At 45.4% G+C, this 24,216-nt stretch overlaps 1 protein-coding gene and 1 pseudogene across 2 annotated transcripts; one reads left to right on the top strand and one right to left on the bottom strand.

Moving 5' to 3' along the window:
• Positions 1–309: 309 nt before the first annotated feature.
• Positions 310–1,705, top strand: LOC132480312 (growth hormone-inducible transmembrane protein-like; annotated as a pseudogene).
• Positions 1,706–2,537: 832 nt separating this feature from the next.
• On the bottom strand, positions 2,538–23,731 carry GABARAPL2 (GABA type A receptor associated protein like 2). Of its 2 annotated transcripts, none has more exons than XM_060084692.1 (4): positions 23,564–23,687; positions 23,177–23,232; positions 21,858–22,030; positions 2,538–2,667 (listed from the first exon to the last, which is right to left on the bottom strand). In XM_060084692.1, the coding sequence occupies exons 1-4, from the start codon at positions 23,595–23,597 to the stop codon at positions 2,586–2,588; spliced, it is 345 nt and encodes a 114-aa protein (XP_059940675.1). In that variant the 5' UTR covers positions 23,598–23,687; the 3' UTR covers positions 2,538–2,585. The 2 variants fall into 2 exon arrangements, with proteins under 2 accessions (XP_059940675.1, XP_059940676.1); XM_060084693.1 differs by lacking the exon at positions 2,538–2,667 and adding an exon at positions 12,138–12,746 and having other exon boundaries at positions 23,564–23,731.
• Between the last annotated feature and the right edge of the window lie 485 nt (positions 23,732–24,216).

Below are 24,216 nucleotides of genomic sequence, written 5' to 3'. Positions count from 1 at the left end.
GGCAGATGTTTGTGGAGCCCCTTGAGGCGCACCAGGCATTTGCTTGCATGCACCACCCCATCCCACATCTGGAAGCAGCAGCCTGTCTCCAGCAGCTAAGGAGGTGAGGATGCAGAGCTGTTGATCACAGAGAAATATGTAGATCCTCCTACCTAACTCCGTGGCCTCGCCTTCCTGATGTCAACCACCAGGATTGTTTTTTTCTCCCTGAGGAAATAAAGATGAAAAGGGGAATTTAAAGTCCACAATTGAGTAAGAGGTGGGCGGAGGGCGCGGGAGGTGGTAGTCGTTGCGTTTCGCAGGCCGGAAGGGGAACTGCGCGCTTGTGTTGACCAGGGACTGAGCGTTTCAGATCTGCTTGGTAAACCTGGTGCACCACCATGCTGGCCGCAAGACTTGTGTGTCTCCGGACACTACCTTCCAGGGTTTTCCACCCAGCTTTCACCAAGGCCTCCCCTGTTGTGAAGAATTCCATCACGAAAAATCAGTAGGTCTTAACTCCCAGCAGGGAATATGCCACCAGGACAAGACTTGGAATTTGGCGTGGGAAAACTAGCCAAGAACTCAAGGAGGCAGCTTCGTAACATCATTGGAAAAAATATTTTAAATTGATCAGATGGGAAGATTGCTGGAGGGGCTGCTGTCGGTCTTAGAGCTTTGTGCTACTATGGCCTGGGAATGTCTAATGAGATTGGAAAAAGCTGTATTGAAAAAGCTGTAATTTGGCCTCAGTATGTGAAGGATAGAATTCATACCACCTATATGTACTTAGCAGGAAGTATCAGCATAACAGCTTTGTCTGCCCTGGCAGTGAGCAGAACTCGTGCCCTCATGAACTTCATGATGAGAGGCTCTTGAGTGACAATTGGTGCAACCTTTGCAGCCATGATTGGAGCTGGAATGCTGGTCCGGTCGATATCATATGACCAGAGCCCAGGCCCAAAGCATCTTGCTTGGTTACTGCATTCTGGTGTGATGGGTGCAGTAGTGGCTCCTCTGACGATATTAGGGGGGCCTCTTCTCATCACAGCTGCATGGTCCACAGCTGGTGTTGTGGGAGGCCTCTCCACTGTGGCCATGTGTGCACCCAGTGAGAAGTTTTTGAACATGGGAGCACCCCTGGGCGTGGGCCTGGGTGTCGTCTTTGTGTCCTCACTAGGATCTATGTTTCTTCCACCTACCACTGTGGCTGGTGCCACTCTGTACTCAGTGGCAATTTATGGTGGATTAGTTCTTTTTTTTTTTTTTTTTTTTTTCCTGTACGCAGGCCTGTAACTGTTGTGGCCTCTCCCACTGTGGAGCACAGGCTCCGGACGCGCAGGCTCAGCGGCCATGGCTCACGGGCCTAGCCGCTCCGCGGCATGTGGGATCTTCCCGGACTGGGGCACGAACCCGTGTCCCCTGCATCGGCAGGCGGACTCTCAACCACTGCACCACCAGGGAAGCCCTGGATTAGTTCTTTTCAGCATGTTTCTTCTGTATGATACACAGAAAGTAATCAAGCGTGCAGAATTAGTACCAGTGTATGGAATTCAAAAATATGATCCCATCAATTCGATGCTGGGAATCTACATGGATATGTTAAACATATTAATGCGAGTTGCCAGTATTCTGGCAACTGGAGGCAACAGAAAGAAATGAAGTGACTCAGCTTCTGACTTCCTTAATACATCAGATACCTGGCTTGTTTAATAGGGGCAGATATTCTTTAAATAGTTTGTGCAAGCAGCTTTCTAAATAGTTTGTGCAAGCAGCTTTCGTTGAAGTTTAGAAGATAAGAATTTGTCAACATGTTTCAGATGTTCCAGTAATGTGATGCTTCAGGTCTGCTTTTTCTTCTGAAGAATAAATTCAGTAGTTCTCTTCCAAATAGCACACATATTTTCAATTCTCGTGTTTGAGTAATTCTAAAATGTTCAAAGGAATATGAAAACCAAGTTTTGTGTTGCAGGAATTTAAGTATTTTATCTATTTTTAAATTTATTTGGTTAAGTGAAATTTAGCAAACTTGTGTACCTGCATTTTTCATTTTGGATTGCAGAATATTAACAAGTAACGTCATAAGTGATGTAGGGGTTTGGTAAAGGGACCAGAGAGAAGTAAAGCGACACCTGCAGTCTTTCTTTGAATACTTAGAACTTAGCACTCGTGTAATTGTGGTGAGCCAGTGAGGGGGTCTGGATGTTTGGAAACAAGTCATGGCTGTACATCTGCTGAATTTATCAGAAGCACTGAGCAGAAAACAAAGACATAGGTGATTCTCCAGGCTCTCCTTACGATATGGATGTGATCATGTTTGGCTTCTCATTGTTTGACACTGTTAGGAGAGTCCACAATGCTAATCATGCGGAGAATTCCTGTTGTATATTATGTGTATGTGAGCCTTACTTTTGAATTGTCTAGAACAAAACATCCTTAAAACACTCAGGAAAAAATATTCGAAGCATGAAAATTGTTGCATTTTTAAGTATACGAACAATATGTGCATAGTTGCTGAATATTTTTGCACATTTATTGAAATGTTTAAAGGAATACATGCTTGCCTTTCTCATCTCTTCAGGCTTTAAAGCTTTTATCAGAAAAGCCTATTCGTGGTTTACACTTGAGATTATGAAAGCAGTTGTCCCCCTCAGATTTAGTTTCTTGCATTCCGTCTCAGAGGAATCACTGAAAAAAGGAAGGCAAAGCAAGCATGAACTGTATCATGAACTGTATCAATCAAAAATGTAATGGAGAAAATGCTTCACTAGAGTTTCCCCTAGCAGAATTTTCCTTCTCTCCTCCATAGACCATTATTTAACTCTCTTGTGCCATTTCTAAGTTTTTTGATACAGAAGAGTTATTTTTGTAAGTTCTTATGAATGAAATGTGTATGATTATTGATAGTTGGTGTTCTGACAAATATTTACTACAGTAATCCATAAATAACTATTCTTACCCACCTCAAGTTACATAGGATGCCTATTTCTGAAATAATAAAGGTTCTAGCCAGAAAAAATAAAAAAAATAAAATCCCCAATTGTGCTTTTTAAAGCATTCTACCATTCAGCCTAATGAAGAGTGAGGCTTTTGAGAATAAGAACAGTTACATTGCCTCCTTCTAAATTCTCCTTGAAGGAGATGCTTGGGCCCCCTTTGGAATTGGTGCCCTGGTGCACATACCTGCCCCATGCCCTCTGTGTGGCTACAGTACATATTTTACGTATTTCAGCCACTGCTGCAACATTAAGATGCATTAGCACTTCTTAGGGAGGCTCTCAGTTCCAGGTAGACCTGTCATATATCTTCTGAAACCATCAGTATATCAGGCTTTGTGCTGTGCACCTGAAATACAAGGAGGGGGGTTAGTCCTCTTGTTACTCCTTGACTGATAGGGAAGGTGGGAAAGTGACTTTGCAGGGAACACAAAGATGGCCATGATAGAGGTCTAATTCCCAACTTGGGAGAGGAAGGGGCACAGGAAGCTCTCATAGGCCCAGGTATACCTGCTCAGAGGTGAAGGGGAAGCAAACAAAGAGAAACTGGTGGCGCACATAGGGACAGCTTTGAGAGGAGGGTATTTGAGTTAGAGAATCAACGTATGCAAAGGCCAGAGATGACAGCAGTGCGTGGCTGGGCTGGGGGAGTGTGGGAGGGGTTGCAGAGGCACTCGGGGCAAGTCGGTGAGGATTTTTAAGTCCTGCAAAGGAGAATGGTTTTATCCCAATGACTTGGCACTTAAAGGATTTTTGAGGAAAGGGTACTGGGATGGAAGTTGCATTTTAGCGATATCGCTCTCCTCTGTAACAAGGAGGATGGATTAGTCAGGGACAGGGATGGTGGCAGGGAGACCACAGTTGGGGGATTACTGTAATACTAAGAAGAGAAATGACCATTTTAGGAGCCACTGGGAGGGGACTGACTTGAGAAATATGCAGAGGCTGGTGAGACTGATTGGCTGATTGCGGTAGGGGATGAGGATGAGGGAGCATTGAGGATGGCTCTCAGGTTCCTGTGTGGGTGAGAGGAGGGAAGGCGGTGCTGTATATGAGGAAAGGGGATCCAGGAAGAGGAGCTGCTCTGGGGTGGGGAGGGGGTCATTTGAACCCTGGGGAACATGGAGAGTTCAGGAGTAGGTGGAGAAGCACAGGAAGGAGTGTGACCAAGAGGCCAGAGGAAAATCAGGAGAAAGGCAACTAGGAGCTTCAAAGAGGGAGTAATCTGGAGTGTAGAATATATTAAAAGAAAGAGAGACAAGGAAGGTAAGAATTAAGGACCTCGTGGTTCCCCTCCAGTCCCTCAGCTGGGGGGACAAGGTTATTTTTGGTAACCTCAGCAAACGCAGGGTCAGGGAAGTAGAAGCCGGCCTCTCCTGGGCTGAGGAGTGAAGGGAGTGAGAAATGGGAGGCACCCGTGTGCTGTTCTTTGAGAAGGACCCAACCCCTGTTCTCACTGATGTAACTTAAAAAGTTATTCAATAGTTCAAACATAACAATAAAAAGAAATAACAGCAGGAAATATTTTGCTATATTTGCTTCAGGTTTTTATTTTCTGGAGAAGTAAGACATGACTAGCTCTATTTGAAACCCCACATTGACCCCTCCCTGATACTGTTCCCCTCCTTCCATTAGGTAACCACCATCCTGAACTGCATGGTTATACTTTCATTACATAACTTTATATCTGTGAGCAATACTTAGAATTGTTTTCCATGTTTTTAAACTTTATAGAAATGATAGGCTGAATATACTTCTGCATCTTGCTTTTTTCATTCATCAGCACCATTTTGGAGATTTATTTATGTTAACATATATAGTTCTAGAGCATTCATTTTAACTGCTATATAGTATTCCTTTGTGTGGCTATACCACATATTATCCTTCTGTTCTCCTGTTGCCAGACATTTAGTCGGTTTCCAGTTCTTGGCTCATATAGACAAGGTTGCAGTGATCATTCTTGTACATGTCTCTTGTACATGGGTGGGGGTATTTCTAGGATATATACCTAGACATGGAATTTGCTAGGTCATGGGTTATCTGCATCTTCAACTTTACTGAATATTGTCAGATTGCTTTCCAGTGTGATGGCACCAATTTACACCCACAACAGCAGTTTATGAGGATTCCAGATGTTTCATATCCTCCCTAACATTTTATATGTTGAAACTTTAGCCAATTTGACGAGTGTGAAAAGATAAACCAGAGTTTACTTTCCTTTGCATTTCATAAGGCCACCAACTGTATAGTGCAAGTCTGCATCTTTTAATGTAGAGGTTGTACACTGCACAACTCTAGGGGGCACCATTCATACTGTAGTCTTTGTGAAAGGCACTCGATAGAGTTAGTGCATGTACAACATATACAGTGGACTGGAATGAAGTTAAGGATTCTTTTTCTTTGCCCATTGTTCTCTTGGGTTGTTTGTCTTATTGGAAGAGTTCTTTATTTATTTTGGATATTAATTCTTTTTTGGTTTATATCTGTTACAAACATTTTCATCCAATCTGCAGCTTCTATTAATTTTGTTTAAATAAAGTGTTTCATTCTTTAAAGTTATAAAGTTTTTTCAAATTCCATAATATATGTGGTCACCTTTTATTAAAGAGAGGTGGAGTGATATTCCCATTTAATAAGACAAATCTTTTGTGATATCAAAACAACTTTTCAGCATGCCCTCAGTAAAAATATTACTGAGGAATAATATTGAGGAAATAAAAAACATAATTTAAAAAATTTTAATGTGATAGATCTAGAGTCTGTCATACAGAGTGAAGTAAGTCAGAAGGAGAAAAACAAATACTGTATGCTAACACATATATATGGAATCTAAGAAAAAAAAATGTCATGAAGAACCTAGGGGTAAGACGGGAATAAAGACACAGACCTACTAGAGCATGGACTTGAGGATATGGGGAGGGGGAAGGGAAGCTGTGACAAAGTGAGAGAGAGGCATGGACATATATACACTACCAAACGTAAGGTAGATAGATAGTGGGAAGCAGCCGCATAGCACAGGGAGATCAGCTCCGTGCTTTGTGACCGCCTGGAGGGGTGGGATAGGGAGGGTGGGAGGGAGGGAGACACAAGAGGGAAGAGATATGGGAACATATGTATATGTATAACTGATTCACTTTGTTATAAAGCAGAAACTAACACACCACTGTAAAGCAATTATACTCCAATAAAGATGTTAAAAAAATTTTAATGTACTTAAATTTAACCTTTTTCTTTATTGTTTGTATTTTTGTAGCTTATCTTAAGAACTCCCTCCCAACTCTTTTTATTTTGATTTTTTTTATTTTATTTTTTTTTTTTGCGGTACGGGGGCCTCTCACCGTTGCGGCCTCTCCCGTTGCGGAGCACAGGCTCCGGACGCGCAGGCTCAGCGGCCATGGCTCACGGGCCCAGCTGCTCCGCGGCATGTGGGATCCTCCCGGACTGGGGCACGAACCCGTATCCCCTGCATCGGCAGGCAGACTCTCAACCACTGCGCCACCAGGGAAGCCCTATTTTGAATTTTTATTTTATATTGGAGTATAGTTGATTAACAATGTTGTGTTAGTTTCAGGTGTATAGCAAAGTGATTCAGTTATATATATATACATGTATCTATTCTTTTTCAAATTCTTTTCCCAGTTAGGTTATTACAGAATATTGAGCAGAGTTCCCTGTGCTATACAGTAGGTCCTTGTTGGTTATCTATTTTAAATGTAGTAGTGTGTACATGTCAGTGCCAAACTCCCAATTTATCCCTCCCCCCTTACCTTTCCCCTTTGGCAACCATAAGTTTGTCTTCCAGGTCTGAGTCTGTTTCTGTTTTGTAAATAAATTCATTGGTATCACTTTTTATTTTTTTAGATTCAGCACGTAAGTGGTATCATGTGATATTTGTCTTTGTCTGGCTTACTTCACTTAGTATAATAATCTCCAGGTCCATCCATGTTGCTGCAAATGGCATTATTTCGTTCTTTTTAAAGTTTTGCTTTTCCAGCTTTAGATGTTTAATTCACCTTGAATTTATTTTATAATCCTATTATATAATATAGGAATCTATTTTCATGTATATATAACCAATTTTAAATAATGGATTAACTAGTTCATCATTTCCCCTTTGATTTTTCACGCCAGATAATTTAAAGTACTGCCTTTTTTTTTTTTTTTTTTTTGGCCACGCAGCTTGCGGGATCTTAGTTCCCGGACCAGGGATCGAACCCGTGCCCCCTGCAGTGGAAGTGCAGAGTCCTAACCACTAGACTGCCAGGGAATTCCCAAAATACAGCTTTTTTTTTTTTTTTTTTTTTTTTTTTTTTGCGGTATGCGGGCCTCTCACTGTTGTGGCCTCCCCCGTCGCGGAGCACAGGCTCCGGACGCGCAGGCTCCGGACGCGCAGGCTCAGCGGCCATGGCTCACGGGCCCAGCCGCTCCGCGGCATATGGGATCCTCCCAGACCGGGGCACGAACCCGTATCCCCTGCATCGGCAGGCGGACTCTCAACCACTTGCGCCACCAGGGAGGCCCTACAGCTTTGTTTTAAACATGGATCTGTTTCTGGGTTTCTGTTGTGTTCCCTGGTTTATGTGTCTGTCTCTTTGCCATATGGCACAGTCTTAATTACTTAATTACTGCTAACACAAATCTCCCTGGCCTGTTTTTCTGAACACTTCTTGGTTATTCTTGGCTTTTGCTCTCCTACATGGATTTTACCATCAATTATCAGATTCCACACGTACACACACATACCTGATTGGTATTTTTATTGAAATTGCATTAAACTCACAGATTAACCTGGAGGCAATATGCATCTTTACCATATTGGATGTTCTCATCCTGGAATATGGTATATTAGTGTATCTTACATTAAGTTTATTCCTATGCACTTATACATTTTGCTCCTATTGAAAATGAAATTTTTTCCTGTAATATTCCCTAACTGGTTACAAATGGTGTGTAGAAACATCATCAATATTTGTAACTGATCTTGTATCTAGCAACTGTGGAGAACTTTCTTATTCTAATTTGTATAGATTCTCTTAGATTTTTCTATGTGGATTATCACTGTCTGTATATTATGGTTTGGTCTTCCTTTCTGATTCTTATGCCTCTCATTTACATTTCCTCTCATTATATTCGTTTTATGCCAGGACAAAGTTGAGTAAAAGCACTGATAGCAGACTTCAACAGCTTCATTGAGATATAATTCACATACCATAAAGTTCACCCTTCAGATTTCCTTTTTTAGTTCCTGTTTTTAATAGGAATGCCTCTGAAATTTTACCATATAAGTAACTAATTGCTGCAGTCCCATTTGTTAACTGGTTCATCATTTCCCTGATGACTTGTCATGCCACCTCTGACATGTTTTATACACAGATCTATTTCTGGGTTCTGTTCCATTAAAGTATTTGTCTATCCCATTGTCAGTACCACACTGCTTTACTCACCATAGCTTTATTATTTTTTTTTTTTTCTTTTTGCGGTATGCGGGCCTCTCACTGTTGTGGCCTCTCCCGTTGCGGAGCACAGGCTCCGGATGCGCAGGCCCAGCGGCCATGGCTCACGGGCCCAGCCGCTCCGCGGCATATGGGATCCTCCCAGACCGGGGCACGAACCCGTATCCCCTGCATCGGCAGGCGGACTCTTAACCACTGCGCCACCAGGGAGGCCCCACCATAGCTTTATATACGAATGTACATATTTGCTATAGTTTTTATGAATACCCTTTATCAAATTAAAGAAATCTTAATTTGCTAAGAAGTTTAAAAATAAAAAACTATAAATAGGTTTTGAGTTGTTTCAGGTGCTTTCCCTTCATCTATGACATGAACGTATAGTTTTTGCTATGTGATCAGGCCACCCAGGATGGCTTGTTCTCTTGCTCTCTGTACATCCCCTGCTTGACCAGTCCCTGCTTCACCTACACCCTACTCACATGGCTGACCTTCCCTCTTAATCAGAGAGCCTAATCAGTAAATGCCTATGTACTTGCCCCCAGCTAATGATTCTTCTAATTTTTAAATCAAAACAGCTCACCCTGCTAGTTTTATCAAAGGGGCTATGAGGGACATGCCTCTCTGATGGTTTCCCTGGTAACGGATGAGCCAACCTGACATCAGTTCCCCCGTAACAGGTAACCTTCCCCCCCTCCCCCGCCCCCACAGCTCCCTGGACTTCTGCCATGTCCTGCCTGCTGTCTGCCATCCACAGTGGAGTGTCACTGCAGGACCCTTTTGCTCCGGACGCGTAAGATCCCCTATCCATTAAACCACTGATGTCTCTGTCACTGACTCTGGGCTCTTTCTTCAGTCTGAGGCTGGGCAAGTACAGGCCTTGAAGGCCTGCGGGATACAGCCCTACATTCTCCGTTGTTAAATTTGGTGTTTTATTAATAGACATAATGATGAACTATATAACCCATTCTTGGGCTAAGCGCTACCTGGTCATGATTGTTTTGGTATACTACTGAATTTTATTTACTAATATTTAGGATTTTTCTATGTTGATGAGATCAATGTATAATTTTTCTCATAAAGTTTTGGCCATTGAGATTTTGTCTCAAAATTAATTTTTGATTACTCCCTTTTCCTAATCTCTGAAATTTAAAGAAAGGATTAAAGTTTCCTTACATAGTTTGATAAAATTCGTCTGTAAAATCTTACTAGTGTCTGTTACAGACTAGAGTCGGGGGAGACTACGTGCAACTTTTTTTTGGCCACACTGCGTGGCTTGTGGGATCTTAGTTCCCCAACCAAGGATTGAGCCCAGGCCCTCGGCAGTGAAAGCGTGGAGTCCTAACCACTGGACTGCCAAGGAATTCCCTTTTTTTAAAAAAAAAAAAAAAACCTTCACTCATCTGTTGCATTTTAAAAGCAATATTAACAAATCCACTTTTATTGACTGATATTACAAATAAGGCTGCTTTAATAGTTTTTATAGGTAACAGTTATTCTCTCCTCTGTTCCAATAATACTTTCCATATACCACTTAGAACAGTGCTTTGTAATTGTTTACGTGTTGGTTACCACCAGACTGTAAGCTCCTGGAGTAGGGGGTAATGCTTTATTCATATTTTCCCCAGTGTCTAGCACAGTGTGAGACACACTGTAAACAGAACCAAAAAAATCACAAAATGACACTGCCAGCTATGTCTTTTCTCTTAAATCTCAAGTTTGTAGTCTCAGTTCTGCCACTCGGTAGCAGTGTGGCTGGCTGCAAGAATGACACTATCTCGTAAGGGCTTTTTGAAGATTAATTGCAACATGTATGTAAATTATCTGGTATAGCTAGTGAGTGCTCAATAAATGCTAACTATAAACTACTTTTAAAAGAAAAACAGTTGGCTTTCTGATCCCATCTGGAAAGCTGACATTAGTAGAGTACCTGGAGGGATTGCTTACATAATTAGGTAAAGATGAAGTTAAATCTCTTTGTTCCTTCCCCAGTAGAAAACCGGACAGTCATTTTAACTACATGTTCTTAGATCCCTGGATGATACCTGGTTTCTTTATTCTGATGATCTGTGTAATGGCTTTAGCATCCAGCCACAGTCTGTCTGGGGAAGACTTAGAGAAGTAAATAAGCATTTCCTTTTAGATGCATCTGTGTAGTGGCAAGCCTACACATCTAATTTGTGAGAAATCATAAAATGTATGGCCTGGAAAAATCTGAATCTTCATTTGCAGACAGTGGTTGTAAAGCAGCACCATGAATGCAGGTACATATACAAGCTATACGTGTATGGTTATCATTCCAACACGGTATGTAATAGTAAATGACTGCAAACCACCCAAATGCCGTTAATAGGGCACTAGTTAGGAATGTTGCTGAAAACTCAGCCTCTGTGCACCAGTGCTGCATTCAATCTCGGAGACAAGAGTTTTGGGTGAAGCAGAAAAGCTTTATTGCTTTGCCAAGCAAAGGGGGACACAGTGGGCTCGTGTCTCAAAAACTGTGTATCCCAACCCCGGGGGGATTTGGTGAGGAGTTTTATAGCAATGAGCAGAGTTGCCCATAAGATCAGGGTGTGTGCAGGGCCTGCATCCCTTTAATCTGGCCTCAGGTGGTCTCCTCCTACTGAGCTGCTCTGTTTCCCTTAATCTGGCCTCAGGTGGTCGGTCTCTCTCTTTTTTTTAAAATATTTATTTATTTGGCTGCACTGGGTCTTAGTTGCAGCACGTGGGATCTTTAGTTGAGGCACGGGGGAATCTAGTTCCCTGACCAGGGATCGAACCCAGGTCCCCTGCGTTGGGAGCAAGGAGTCTTAGCCACTGGACCACCAGGGCAGTCCCAGGCCTCAGATGGTCTCTTGATAAGCTTCTCTGGTTCCTTTAATCTGGCCTCAGGTGGTCTTCTCTGGAATGAAGAATACTAACATCTTCCATTTGTTGGGAGTTTTAGTTCTGTAAAGAGCTCAAAGGTGTTACGTATACCCCTTGACCCGGAACCAGGACCCTGCCCCAAGGCTACACTGTTGTTTCTTGGCTGCTCCTACCACCTTGTCTCTGCATCCCCTCCCTTCCCTGATTAGCAACTGTTTGAATCTGCCCTTTGGAACTCAGGGAAGGTCATGGAGGCTGGAGTCTATTCCCTACAAGAAACGGGGAACACGGAAAGGCTTCTGTGCCCAGGAGCCCCACAGGGTCCTGTTCAGTTTCAGTAATAATGATATATCCATACAATGCAATACTAAAATAAATTAAAAGGCTTTCTATGAACTGATATGGAAAGATCACTAGGATATACTGTTTAAAAAAAAAGCAATGTACTTAAGTATAGATATAATGTGTTCTCTTTTGTATAAGAAAAAAACATTTTGGACATATATTCATATTTAATTGAACTTCCAAAACCAAACTCTGAAAAGAAACAAGATGCCAGTACAAGTAGTTTCCCCAAAAGTGGAGGGTTAGGGTAATCAGAAAACAGTGGTGGGAGAAGGACGTCTCGATGTATACCTTTTTAGAGAGACTTGACATCTGAACCATGTGAATATATTAACCACTTAAAAAAAAAAGTTCCCTCCTCATGACACAGGCCACTGCTTTCTGTGCCCAGCTGTGCTGCTATGGGCCCCACAAATCCTCCTCCTAGCCTGGCAGACGTAGGAGCTACTTCTCTGACCCATTTATAAGAAGGTGAATAAAGGACATGGTCACACTGCAATGCCTTTATAAGAGGAAGTTTTATTGTTAATTATTTACCTTAACAGTTTCAGAAAGAGGAACAGATTAGCTCAGTCCAACATGATTGGCAGTTGGCAAAATCTAATGAAGCAAGTGTTCTGATTGCTAAGGATTTAATTTGGATGCTTTTAATACTTAGCCATCTAAAACTTCAAACATAATCGAGAATAAATGCATCATCTCCCTCCCTTTCATTTTAATTCCCACCTACCTCACTTCAATATGGAAATATCTTTGTTAAATAAGATTCCCAGAGGAACAAGTTCCCTGGAGAGTATAGCCATGAGGACAGTGCACAAAAAGAAAAACTCAAAATAAAACTCTGTATGATAATTTACTAGTCTAAGGAAACAAAACCTTCCAATATATTAAGAAATAAATCCAGTTACAAATGCACTGATAGGTCTATGTTAAGAGGTTCTGGTATAGTAACTGAAAATGGCCAGCTATTTACAAGATACACAAGCAGGAATGGTGCACCTAGCCCAGCACTGGCCCTCAGAAGCCAAAAGTGTTTTCTCCACTGTAGGCCACATACAAGAATCCATCTTCATCTTTTTCCTTCTCGTAAAGCTGTCCCATAGTTAGGCTTGAAAGAGAAAAACAAAAAACAACATTGAGAATTGGGTTTGATTACTGAGTCTACGTGTAGGGAGAAAGATGGCTTGAGGATAAGGAATTTCACTACTTAAACTAGCTACTCTCTGTCACACCTTTGGTGGTAGGTGATAAAAAGTAATTCTCTGGGAATCAGTAGATAAGACTAGAATCAACCTCCATCCTCCTGTCCCGAGGCAAGGCCATTTGACTCACCCTCACACCAAGGTATTCCTTCAGAAGCCAGCTCTAGCTCCTAGGGTGGATGTGGTTGGTTAGTACTGGTTAGTGCTTTCACAATGCTTTCTGAATGTGGGGGTAGGGGGGCAAGGGAGAAAAGCTAATAAGCAAAATAAGAGTCTAAGAGGCCCATCCCTGTGTGGGTGAGAGACAACGGTAAGGAAGAGGACTTGTGCTTTCCTCTCCTCAGGGCTGGTCTATTTGAAGATATATAATTCATACCTAACATGATAAAGAATGAGTGGGCTGATTCCTGTGGAAGTTCGCCAGCCAGAAACCCTGTGCCCCAGAGATCTGCATCGGCGTCATCGAAGGGAAGTTACTTTCCTCACATGTAATGCAAAAAGCTCTCATATTATATCTGGGATCCAAAGAAGTCTTGCCCAAGCTTCCTAAGAACCCTCCAGAAACAGATATTGCTCTAACTAAACATGTGTGGGTGGGAGAGCTGGCTTTCCCTCAGCAGTAAAACAGACTACAGCAGGGGAGACCTAATCTAGTTCTCTGCCATGAAGCTGAGGTGCACTGGCTCCAGAGTAAGACTAATAACACCTGGAGCCCCAGGTGAGCTCTGGCCACATGACTGCTCTATTAGAGATAAGCAGGAGGTGCAGACATGTGCTAAACCTCAGCATGACCATGCGTGGTGGGGTCAACCAGTACCAGCACTGACAAAGCAGTCTGAGAGCCGGCCGAGATGACAGAGGTCACTAAGCCTGGCCAGGTCTTAACAGATGCTTAAATGCAGGACTCAGGAGAACAACGGCCAGAGGGTAGATAAAGAGGGGTCGGAGGCCTCAAGCTGGTGCTTGACTGCCCCACGCTGCTGCTTTGCTCCTGGCAGCTGTATGGGACCACCATGTAAACAGGAATGCAGACCACATTTATAAAGGGGAGTTTTTCTCCTTTCCTACTCCTCCTGCCCATTTTCAAGCTTAGCTGGTTCGGCTGTGTGGGTAGATGAGAACTAGTAATAATGTAGGAGTGGATGAGTATGAATACAAAATGGCCTGTCACTGGCATCTTGTACAATAAAATCGTGCTTCCTGCAAGGATCTAACTGGAATTTGTAAAATAAGGACTCCCTGAAACAGCACTGTCCACTAGAAATTTCTCCTGTGATAGAAGTGTCCTATATTTCTGCTGTCCAATGCAGTCGCCACTATGTTCAGCACTTGAAATGTGGCTCATGTGAATCGCTATGTGCTGTAAGTGTAAAACATACACAAGATTTCAAAGTATCAGAGTATGAAAAACAAAGATAATGTAAAATATCTCAATTTTGACTACATGTTGAAATGATGCCACTTTGGATATACCAGATAAAAAAAATACTATTAAAATTAACTTCACCTGTTTTTCTTTTTTAATGTGGCTACTAGAGAATTTTAGATTGCATATGTGGCTCACATGCCATTTCTATTGACCACACTGCCCTGGAACATGTGAGGACTTGGGGGGCAGCGGGTAGAGGGAGGAACCCGTGCCCATGAGAACACCTGTGGTGGGTGGTAGGTCTCAACCTCAGCTGCACAGCAGAAACAATGGGGAGCTTGAAAGACATGCCCCACCCCAGACCAATTAAATCAGAATCTCTGGAGGTAGGACCCAGGCATCAGTAAGTTTTAAAATGTCCAAGATGGGGACTTCCCTGGTGGCACAGTGGTTAAGAATCTGCCTGCCAATTCAGGTGACACGGGTTCGAGCCCTGGTCCGGGAAGATCCCACATGCCGCGGAGCAACTAAGCCCATGCGCCACAACTACTGAGCCCACATGCCACAACTACTGAAGCCTGTGCGCCTAGAGCCCATGCTACGCAACAAGAGAAGCCTCCGCAATGAGAAGCCTGTGCACCACAACGAAGAGTAGCCCCCGCTCACCGCAACTAGAGAAAGCCCACCCTGCGCAGCAGCAAAGACCAAAGGCAGCCATAAATAAATAAATAGATAGATGATAGATAGATAGATAGCCCAAGATGATTCCATATGCAGCCAAGTTGAGAAACAATCCCTTTGCCAGAGGGAGAGATGCTTGTCTTTGTTTGTTTTGGAGGTGCTTATCTTTAAAAGCATGGGATTAGGAAGTAGAGTGAGCCAGGAAGTGGAGTGAAGAGCCAGCAAGTAGCAAAGGGCTTGAACAAGTAGCGGGGTCTCTCAAGGAGCCCAGCTTTTCCCTGAGAATCTTCAGAATGAGGCAAAGGGGAAAACAGCTACCGCTATTGCCACAACTCTCTTGCCCCGCTTGGTACAAGTGTCCAGGGTGACCTTGATAAGACCTGAACTACAGTCTCCCCACTATCACTACCAAAGGGATTTGGAAGGAGCAGACACTGTGTGCAATTCAAAGGCGGCAGCCACACCTTGATGCCTATGTCAAGTTTGGTTCCATCTGCCAGACTAAGTTCTGCTCTTCTCCTAGCAAGTTACAAGCCCAAGGGCAGTGACTCTAAATCGTGCTGCTGAGTTAGAAATACTTGAGGAGCTTTATAAACCCCAGACTCTGAACGTTGTCTTCAGTGAACAATGACCACGGAACGACTACTGTCTAAGGCAGGCTCTGAGACTCTGACGGGGTTGGGGGAGGAGGACCCATAATCATGTGGCTTTCTGTCTTCAGATTCCATTGTCTTTTAAGTAAAACTTGGGTTTATAAATTTAACAGTGCCCTAGCAGCTATAAAGGCTGATCATAAAAATTCTAATTACAATAGCAAACACTATGTGCCAAGCACTTGTTTTAGGTGCATTACATGTATTAACTCTTTACCCTCAGAACAATCTTAGGAGGCAGGTACAATCATAATCCATAGTTCAGATAATAAAAGTGAGGCACAGGGCTTCCCTGGTGGCACAGTGGTTGAGAGTCTGCCTGCTAATGCAGGGGACACGGGTTCGAGCCCTGGTCTGGGAGGATCCCACATGCCGCGGAGCAACTAGACCCATAAGCCACGACTACTGAGCCTGCGCGTCTGGAGCCTGTGCTCCGCAACAAGAGAGGACGCGATAGTGAGAGGCCCCACGCATCGCGATGAAGAGTGGCCCCTGCTCGCCACAACTAGAGAAAGCCCTCGCACAGAAACGAAGACCCAACACAGCCAAAAATAAATAAATAAGTTAATTAATTAAAAAAAAAAAGTGAGGCACAGAGAGTCACTAATTCATGCCAGGTCACAAAGCTAGGAGACATTCTTTCCACCAAGTTGTGCTGCCTCCATGCGAATACACAACTAGATCTAATGACCTAATGTCAGCATTCTTGTACCTTCTGTGAAGACCTCCCTTAGAATAGCACTTCTCACACATACAAACATGCATAGGGAACCACCTGGATATCTTGTTAAAGTGCCTGTTTTGATTCTGAAGGTCTGGGTCAAGGGTGAGATTCTACATTTCTATCTAACAAATTCCCAGGGAAGCCCACTGCTGCCAGCTTCTAAGTTTTTCTTTTTTTTTTTTTTTTGCGTGGTACACGGGCCTCTCACTATCGTGGCCTCTCCCGTTGCGGAGCACAGGCTACGGACACACAGACCCAGCGGCCATGGCTCATGGGCCCAGCCACTCCGCGGCATGTGGGATCTTCCCGGACCGGGGCACGAACCCGTGTCCCCTGCATCGGCAGGCGGACTCTCAACCACTGCGCCACCAGGGAAACCCTGCTGCCAGCTTCTGTATCACACATTGAGCAGCAGGTCCTTCAGATCCTGTAATTTTACAATTAGATGGCTGTGCCTAATGATTTTAAGAGCCCTTTCACTGTTCTCCTTTTCTCTGCCACGCAGTGTCATGTGGAAACACTATTTAGTTGGCAGTAGCACCATGTCCTAATACTCAGGGTATCCCCTTGGGCAGGAACTTGAAAACTGACAATGCTCAACACTGGGAGCTAAACGCTCCAGTCAGCAGCCCGTGACTGAACGCCTGATTCCAAGGCTCCCTAGGTGACGAGAAAGAAGACTGGCGCATCTGTACAGTATAATTCAAACACAGCACTTGTGGGATCAGGCCACACACATACAGAGTCAGAATAACTTGGTCTGGAGCCAAAAAAGAGCAGGGCTACAAATATAGTTTAAAAATACTTTTTTAAAAAAGTCCCATTAAGGGGCTTCCCTGGTGGCACAGTGGTTGAGAATCCGCCTGCCAATGCAGGGGACATGGGTTCGAGCGCTGGTCTGGGAGGATCCTACATGCCATGGAGCAACTAAGCCCATGCGCCACAACTACTGAGCCTGCGCTCTAGAGCCCGCATGCCACAACTACTGAGCCCGCAAGCCACAACTACCGAAGCCCACGCGCCTAAAGCCCATGCTCCGCAACAAGAGAAGCCACCGCAATGAGAAGCCCGCGCACCGCAACCAAGAGTAGTGCCCGTTCGCCGTAACTAGAGAAAGCCCACATGCAGCAATGAAGACTCAATGCAGCCAAAAATAATAAAATACATTAAGAAGAAAAAACAAGTCCCATTAAAAGAATAGCCAAGGCGGTTACCCGCTGTCTGGTGCAGCGACCTGGCGCGGGGAGCCGCGGGAGGGGAGGAGAGGGTGTTGCTGTCGCCGACGGCTGAGGCAGCGGGAGGAGAGCTGGGTCCCGGGCGGTGGGAGGGGAAGCGGGAGAGAGGGTCTGGTGCGGCGGCAGCGCTCAAGGCCATGCTGGGTCGGCTCGGTTCTTGGGGAGGGGGGTGCAGGTTGCCAAGCCAAAAAGAAGAAGAAGAAAAAAAGAAGAGCCAAGGGCTTCCCTGGCGGCACAGTGGTTAAGAACCTGCCTGCCAATGCAGGGGACACAGCTTTGAGCCCTGGTCCGGGAAGATCCCACATGCCGCGGAGCCACTAAGCCCACGAGCCACAACTACTGAGCCCACGTGCCACAACTACTGAAGCCCCTGCGCCTAGAGCCCGTGCTCCGCAACAAGAGAGGCCACTCCAATGAGAAGCCCGCACACCACAACGAAGAGTAGCCCCTGCTCACCACAACTAGAGAAAGCCCGCGCACAGCAATGAAGACCCAACACAGCCAAAAATAAATAAATTAAATTAAATTATTTTAAAAAGAGCCCTCTTTAAAAAAAAGTCATGAGGGACACAAAATAATTAAAAAAAAAAAAAAAGAATAGCCAAGTGGAAGGGCAGGGATGCAAAACGTGCCCCTTTTCAGCAGGCAGCGTACAGCAGAAGGCCGGTGTGTTCCTTTAGGACAAGTTCTGTACACCTCTGAAAAGTCGGGCTCCCCTCTCAGAATTCACAGAGGCCCAAGCCACACAGCACCATGTGGGCCACTACTGGAGCACCAGAGGATCTGAAAGCAAAGAGACACTCATCCAAGAAGGAGGCTGCTGAGCAGTGGTGGTGGGGGACTGTCACCTTCAAGCTCTGAGTCTGACAAGGAAAGAAATGGGAAAGCCAGTGGCAGATTTAAGCCATGGAGCCAAGCTAAAGATATAGTGGGACCCTGAAGTACTGAGTGAAATGAACCTAAATTGCCCCCTAAAACCCTGTCCCCTACACTTCCATTCAAGATCAAACAGGTCTAGACAAACTAACCAATAATAAAGGCACTTTGCAGAAGGATCCACATCCAGGAATGGCCATGCTGCTGAGGGCAAACTAGTTTCAAGCTGCTCAACAGCCTACGAACTGGGGGAGGCTGACCTAGAACTGTGTGGATGCCCTATCCCTGCACAACCTTCCCTTGGCCCCAACCAAGGTCAGGCTGTGGAGGCTGTGGGATCCAGCCTGACTCAGGAATTGGCTGGGCTGATGGGCCACCCGGCCATCCATCTGCTTTGCGCCCCACGTGCTTCCACTGGATCTGGATTTATCTCTTTCCCAGCAGGGGGAGGGTGGGTGGGGTGAACTGGGAGGACAACGGACACTGCTGTGGATTCTGGAAAGGCACGGGCCTCAGAGTGAAAGTTAACATGGCCCTAAAGGCTGCCCAAGCTTCTAAAATACAAAAATTAACTACTGCTTATTCCTTTTATCAGATTTTTCTCTGATATAAATAAACTCTATTCCACTGTTAAGATAAACCCTGCTCTTGAAGAGGTATTTACCCAGAAATTATCAAATGTGCTTAATTTAAGCACGTTTCTAAATGAAGTTTGGACTGTAAGACATCACAACTTCTTTTACTTAGTACCTCTTTAAGAGCCAGGAGCAACTAAACACCATAATCTTAAACAGCACGGATTTCCCAATGTAACATTCCCAAGTTATAACATCTTAGATATATTTTATTTAATAATATACTCCTGTTTCTATTTTAGACAGGGGATTAAGAAGACTCTTATCTGTGCTCTAAACAAAGACCAAAGGTGGGCACCACTGCCAGGTCTGGGTTCCCCTCTAAAGCCGTGACTGGGAAACATACACTGACATTCTTTCTCAAGCCCTGTCTGCACCAAGGCCTAGTTTTCCCTTCGTTTCTGGCCCAATTCTGGATGCAAGCTCCTAGGCAGAGAATTCAACTTTTCAATGGGAAATGGGAAAAGGAAGTTGAGATCTCCCTTTTTTAAAAAAAGAGAACTCAGAATTTTGAAAGTAAAACTCTTAGAGACTTGCTTCTGTCTCTAATTCTAGAATCAATATTTAATACTAACTACTCAAACAATAATCACGTTATTTTACATGATGGTCACCTGTGTTCCAGAACACTCTCCCAAAGTTCCGCTCCAAGGCAGGAATAAATGAAGTTACTTTCGCTCAGCCTCAGACGTAAGTTATCCTTGTGTAGAGCTGTCTGTTATGGTATGGGGGAGGGCTCCTCCTTTCTCAACTCTGATTTCCCCAGCCACTCTCCAAAGGCTGCAAGCACTGGCTGAATGAAGGTTAAAGGAGGCTCCATGCTTCCCTAAGGAGGCTGAAAAGTGCTACAAAAGAGGCTGCTACTGCCTTGGGGAGGAAATGGCAACACTGAGTCAAACAGTAGCTTTAGGAAGGAGACCGGCAATTTTGTTAGTGCAGCCATCAGTTGCATAAAGGCCAATGATGTCACATGCCTCTTTTGTTTATAAGCAGATTTGTTTTTAAGAATAAAACCCCCAAACAAACAAAGAACTGGTACATCAAATATGGGGCAGGAAGTCATTAACTGGGTCCAAAGGCGCTGAAGAGCCTGGGCAGAGGGGCTGGTTAGTGACTTGGGTCACTGGTGTAATCTGTTTCAGGGAGGATTCTTACCAGGTTGGAAAGGCAAATAAAACTTAGAAAATGGCCCTGAAGCAGCCTCTGCTGCCCTGAGAATCACTTTTCATTTCCAATTCTATTTATATTTCAGGGATAATGGGGGAGAGGGCATTAGTTAAAATCTGCAGCCATTTTAATTGCTAGATAATGTAATCTTAATGTCTCCAGAAGCCTGCTTCATTTCTTTCAAGAAGTATCAGAGGATTAGAATCAAGGAAAATAAAACTCAATGCCACAGGTCCTAGTCACCTACTTCCTCCCATAAGAAGCCACCACTGGGAAGGAGAAAACATAAGGCCGCCAAGGAGTTGCAGAAGTTGCAGGTGGCATGATTTACCTCCCCCACTACCTGAAGGGAAGCGGAGAGTGACCACAGATGCCCAGGGCTTCACCAGCCTTCCCTGGTGAAGAGTGTGCCTAGCACCACGCTGCCCAGAGGCCTGCGAAGGAAGGCTGGGAGAGCCCAATGGGATGACCAGATCACCCCTGGCAACACCGCAGCTTCCTGAGCTACAGCTGTAAGCAGACCAATGGCACCCATTAGGCAGGACCTGGCCTGTCTCCTCAGGCAGAACCTTGGCCTAACGGAAGAACCTTCCATTTCTCCCTTATCCTCTGCCAAACACCAAGAGGTGGAGGTGGTAGAGACTGGGAAAGAGAAAATCAGACCAAAAAGTAGCCAGAGTTGTCTACCTTTCATAGGAAAAGGACTAGAATTTGGCTTAGGCCTCTTCTGGAGCTTCAAGGATTTTCAAAAGAAACATATTTTGGCCACACTGGGCTAATTCCCAGGAGTTCTTAAAGCCTTAGCTTCAGAAGTACTATTTTGGGGGGGATAACAAATGAAACCTAGTTTGGGTCACTAAGATGAGACACAGCCAGGAATTCACATTCAGAGGAGGGGCCTAGAAGTACTCAAATCAGTAACAGGAAAGGACTGACCAGGGGTACAGACTGAGCCAGAAAATTTTCCTCTTTCCACAGAGGACTAAAGCCAGACTGTCAACTACCTAGAAGGGAACTGTAATGCCCCTGCCTAGATTCAGGCCCCAAGTTATCCCAAAGATTGCTTCCAGGCAGCACAAGAGCAAGAGCAAGGGGGTGGTTACTCTGAAAGTCAGAGCAGGTGGTACCAAGAGAGGTGTAAGTCTGTAAAGAGACCTCAGAGCCCTTTGCTGGCCAGCAGCCATTTCCACGTACTTGAGGATCAGGCAGCTGCTCTCAGGGTACTCTCACAGTGGCCAGAGCTGAGCCTGGAAAGCGAGCAAGAAGGCAGGCTGATTAACTGAAGCTGAGCCTCAGCAGGGACCACAAGCTCCTGGGGAAGAACAACAGGACTTATTTCATGGATCATTTGGAGAAAACCTCATTTGAGGCTTCAGTTCTACTGATAGCTTAAGCCTAATTAAGTCCTGAACTATTTAAAAGGATTCTTGGGTGTTTGAGGATTAAAAAAAAAAAAGAAGAAATGATGAAATTTAAGTCCAGGCCTTGTTCTGTTTTTTCTTAACCCAAAGCACACACCCACCTATTGAAGCCCTTTCTTGTTTTCCTTGAACTCCTGATGTCAGGGAGCACAAAAATCAGATTTCTCGTCAGGACCTCTAAGAGTTTTCAGACCTCCAAAGTTTTGAGTTCTGTAAGCAATCAAGCAGATGGCCAATACCAGTAAACAGCTCTCACCTGGACTGTGGGACTGTCTTATCCACAAACAGGAATATTGCCTTTTCAGAAGGAAGCTGGATCCTTTTCCTGATGATCCACATGAACTGAGCCACAGTGATGTCAGATGGAACCAGATACTTCCGTTTGTCAATGTCAACAATCTGAGAGCCTGAGACTTTTTCCACAATCACCTGCGAAAGCAAAGAAAGGTCAGGACTAGATTTCTAACGTGAGGCTCTGGCCCTGCATTGTTGGAGAGCTGATGAACAGTGTGTGGGCAAGGAGGTGTTTAGGAAACTGCATAACATGAGAAAATATGCCCCTGATTTAATAAACCACACACTCTGGAGGTTAAGCACTGATATAAATGTGTTATAGGGAAACGGTAAGTGCTTTTCTGTGGTCAACTATATTTCTCATCCCTGATCTCAGCATGCATAAGAGAAACACAGCCCTCACTACAAAGCTTTTCAACATTTTGTCTGGGCAGACTCAAAAATATCTGGTGAGGGTTTCCTCTACAGCCTGTTACTCCAGGCTGGACCACAGAATGGATCTGCCTTCACACTACAGGGGAATTAAGATCTCAAGGAACACAGAAAATGAGAATGGATGGACTAATGGCGATGACTGGCAAGCCCAGCCAGCCAAGAACAAAGCTCTTCGTTCGGCCTGTTGCTTCTCTCTGAACTAAGTTTCAAATTTATCCCTCCTGCCCCCTCCCCAAAGGAACTGTTCACAAGCAATAAGCTACAATAACAGGCCTGGATGTCCTTAAAAATAAATAAGGGTTACAGAAACTATCTCCCCTACCATGGGATAAATACAGGATAAGTATCATTGATTAAACACAAGCCACTAGAAGTGGCTTCTCAGATTTTTTTTGGTCAGGAAAGGATGTCAAGATCAGAGTGAGAAAAGGGAACTAGAAGTCAGGTAAAGATGGAGGCTCCAAGTTAAAGATCAATGTCCTGAGACTAAAGTACCACTTCCAAGACCAAAGTGAAAGTCTCCCTCCACCACCATTCCCAAAAGTGGCTGTGACCTGTTGCCCTGTCCTAGAACATCTTTTATTACATAATTGTCTAGGGAAGCCCAGAGGCTGCAGACAGCTTGTTGGCCTAGATCAGGAGATTCAGCACTGAGGCATCCTGAACAGCATCAACTCAAGCCCCTCACGCCCCGGCCCAAGCTGGTCCCTTACCCAGTATGGCCCATCTGCTACTATAACTGGGACTGGAATCTAAACTTGTCAACTGTTGAATGGCCTGGGGCCCTATCACGGGTCCTAAACAGCAGGGGTGACAGCGAGGTGAGGGGGCGGGGAGCCCACTCACCGGAACCCGGTCGGGATATTTCGCTCGGATCTTCGCAGATTCCACGCATCTGTGTTCTATGGGAGAAACGCACCGGGCTGACTGTCGGGCCTGACCGGCCGGCCGGTTCCCGAGCCCCCGGCCCTCCTCCCCACCGTGACCTGCGCACGCCCCAGGTCCTCGTTCAGACGTCCCGGCAACCTCGGTCCCCGGTCCACTGGCTCCGGAAGGTCCCGCAGAGGTCGGCGCGGGGTGGGTGGGCAGCCGCCCGGGGTGCCGGGACCTCGGCGACCCAAGCCCAGAGTGCGGCATCCGCCCCGCCTGGCCCAGCCCAGAGCGGCCCGAGTGGGGGAGGGGGCCCACCCGCCGCCCCAGCCCCCACGGCGGGGCCAATGGCCAAGCGCTTACCCAGAGAGTGGTCCTCCTTGAACATCCACTTCATGGCGGCGGCGGCAGCGGGGAAAGGATGCAGCCGGCTCTCGGAGCCGCGGAGCTCAGCGAACCAACCACAACAACAACGACGGCGACGGCGGCGGCGGCGGCGGCGGCAGCGGCGGCGACTACACGGCAGGCGGGACTTCCGGCTGCCGGAGCCTAGCAACCTGCAGGGGGCGGAGCTTCCGGCGCCGCTCGCTGGGACGCCGCGCCAAGGGGCGGGGCCGCATGTCAAGGGGCGGGGCCGCATGTCAAGGGGCGGGACAGGAGTGGGCGGTGAGAGGGGCTGCCGGCGGAGTGGGGATGACGAAGTTGGTGACAGAAGTCTGTGAGGGATATTGGTGACTGGGGAGGGGATATTCGAGAACTGGTAACAGTAGTGGGGTCTCGGTGGACGTTGGTAAGGGGAAGGGGTGAGTGGGGCTCTGGCTGATGGGATAGGGCTCTTATAGAGGACTGACTATTCATTAGGGAAATCTGCCTGGGGCGTTGGTGACAACAGGGGGATTTTGTAGGCATGGATGACAGAAGAGGGTTCTCTGGTGGTTGGTGATGGCAGGGGGTCTGTTTAGGGCGTTGGCACTTTGGGGTGTATTGTTTGGAGTGGTTACAGATTCAGGGCTCAA

Source organism: Mesoplodon densirostris, chromosome 19 (assembly GCF_025265405.1).
Source record: "Mesoplodon densirostris isolate mMesDen1 chromosome 19, mMesDen1 primary haplotype, whole genome shotgun sequence".
NCBI lineage: Eukaryota > Metazoa > Chordata > Mammalia > Artiodactyla > Ziphiidae > Mesoplodon > Mesoplodon densirostris.
The sequence above is the reverse complement of the archived record's forward strand: the minus strand, read 5'-3'. Positions and strand labels throughout refer to the sequence as shown.

Excerpts from the sequence above, each read along its gene's own strand:
- GABARAPL2 (XM_060084693.1), bottom strand. The coding sequence starts at position 23,597 with ATGAAGTGGATGTTCAAGGAGGACCACTCTCTGG. Across the intron at positions 23,233-23,563 it reads CAAGGAGGACCACTCTCTGG|AACACAGATGCGTGGAATCT; the intron begins GTAAGCGCTTGG and ends TTTCTCCCATAG. Across the intron at positions 12,747-21,857 it reads AAGACAGTCCCACAGTCCAG|CCTAACTATGGGACAGCTTT; the intron begins GTGAGAGCTGTT and ends TTCTCTTTCAAG.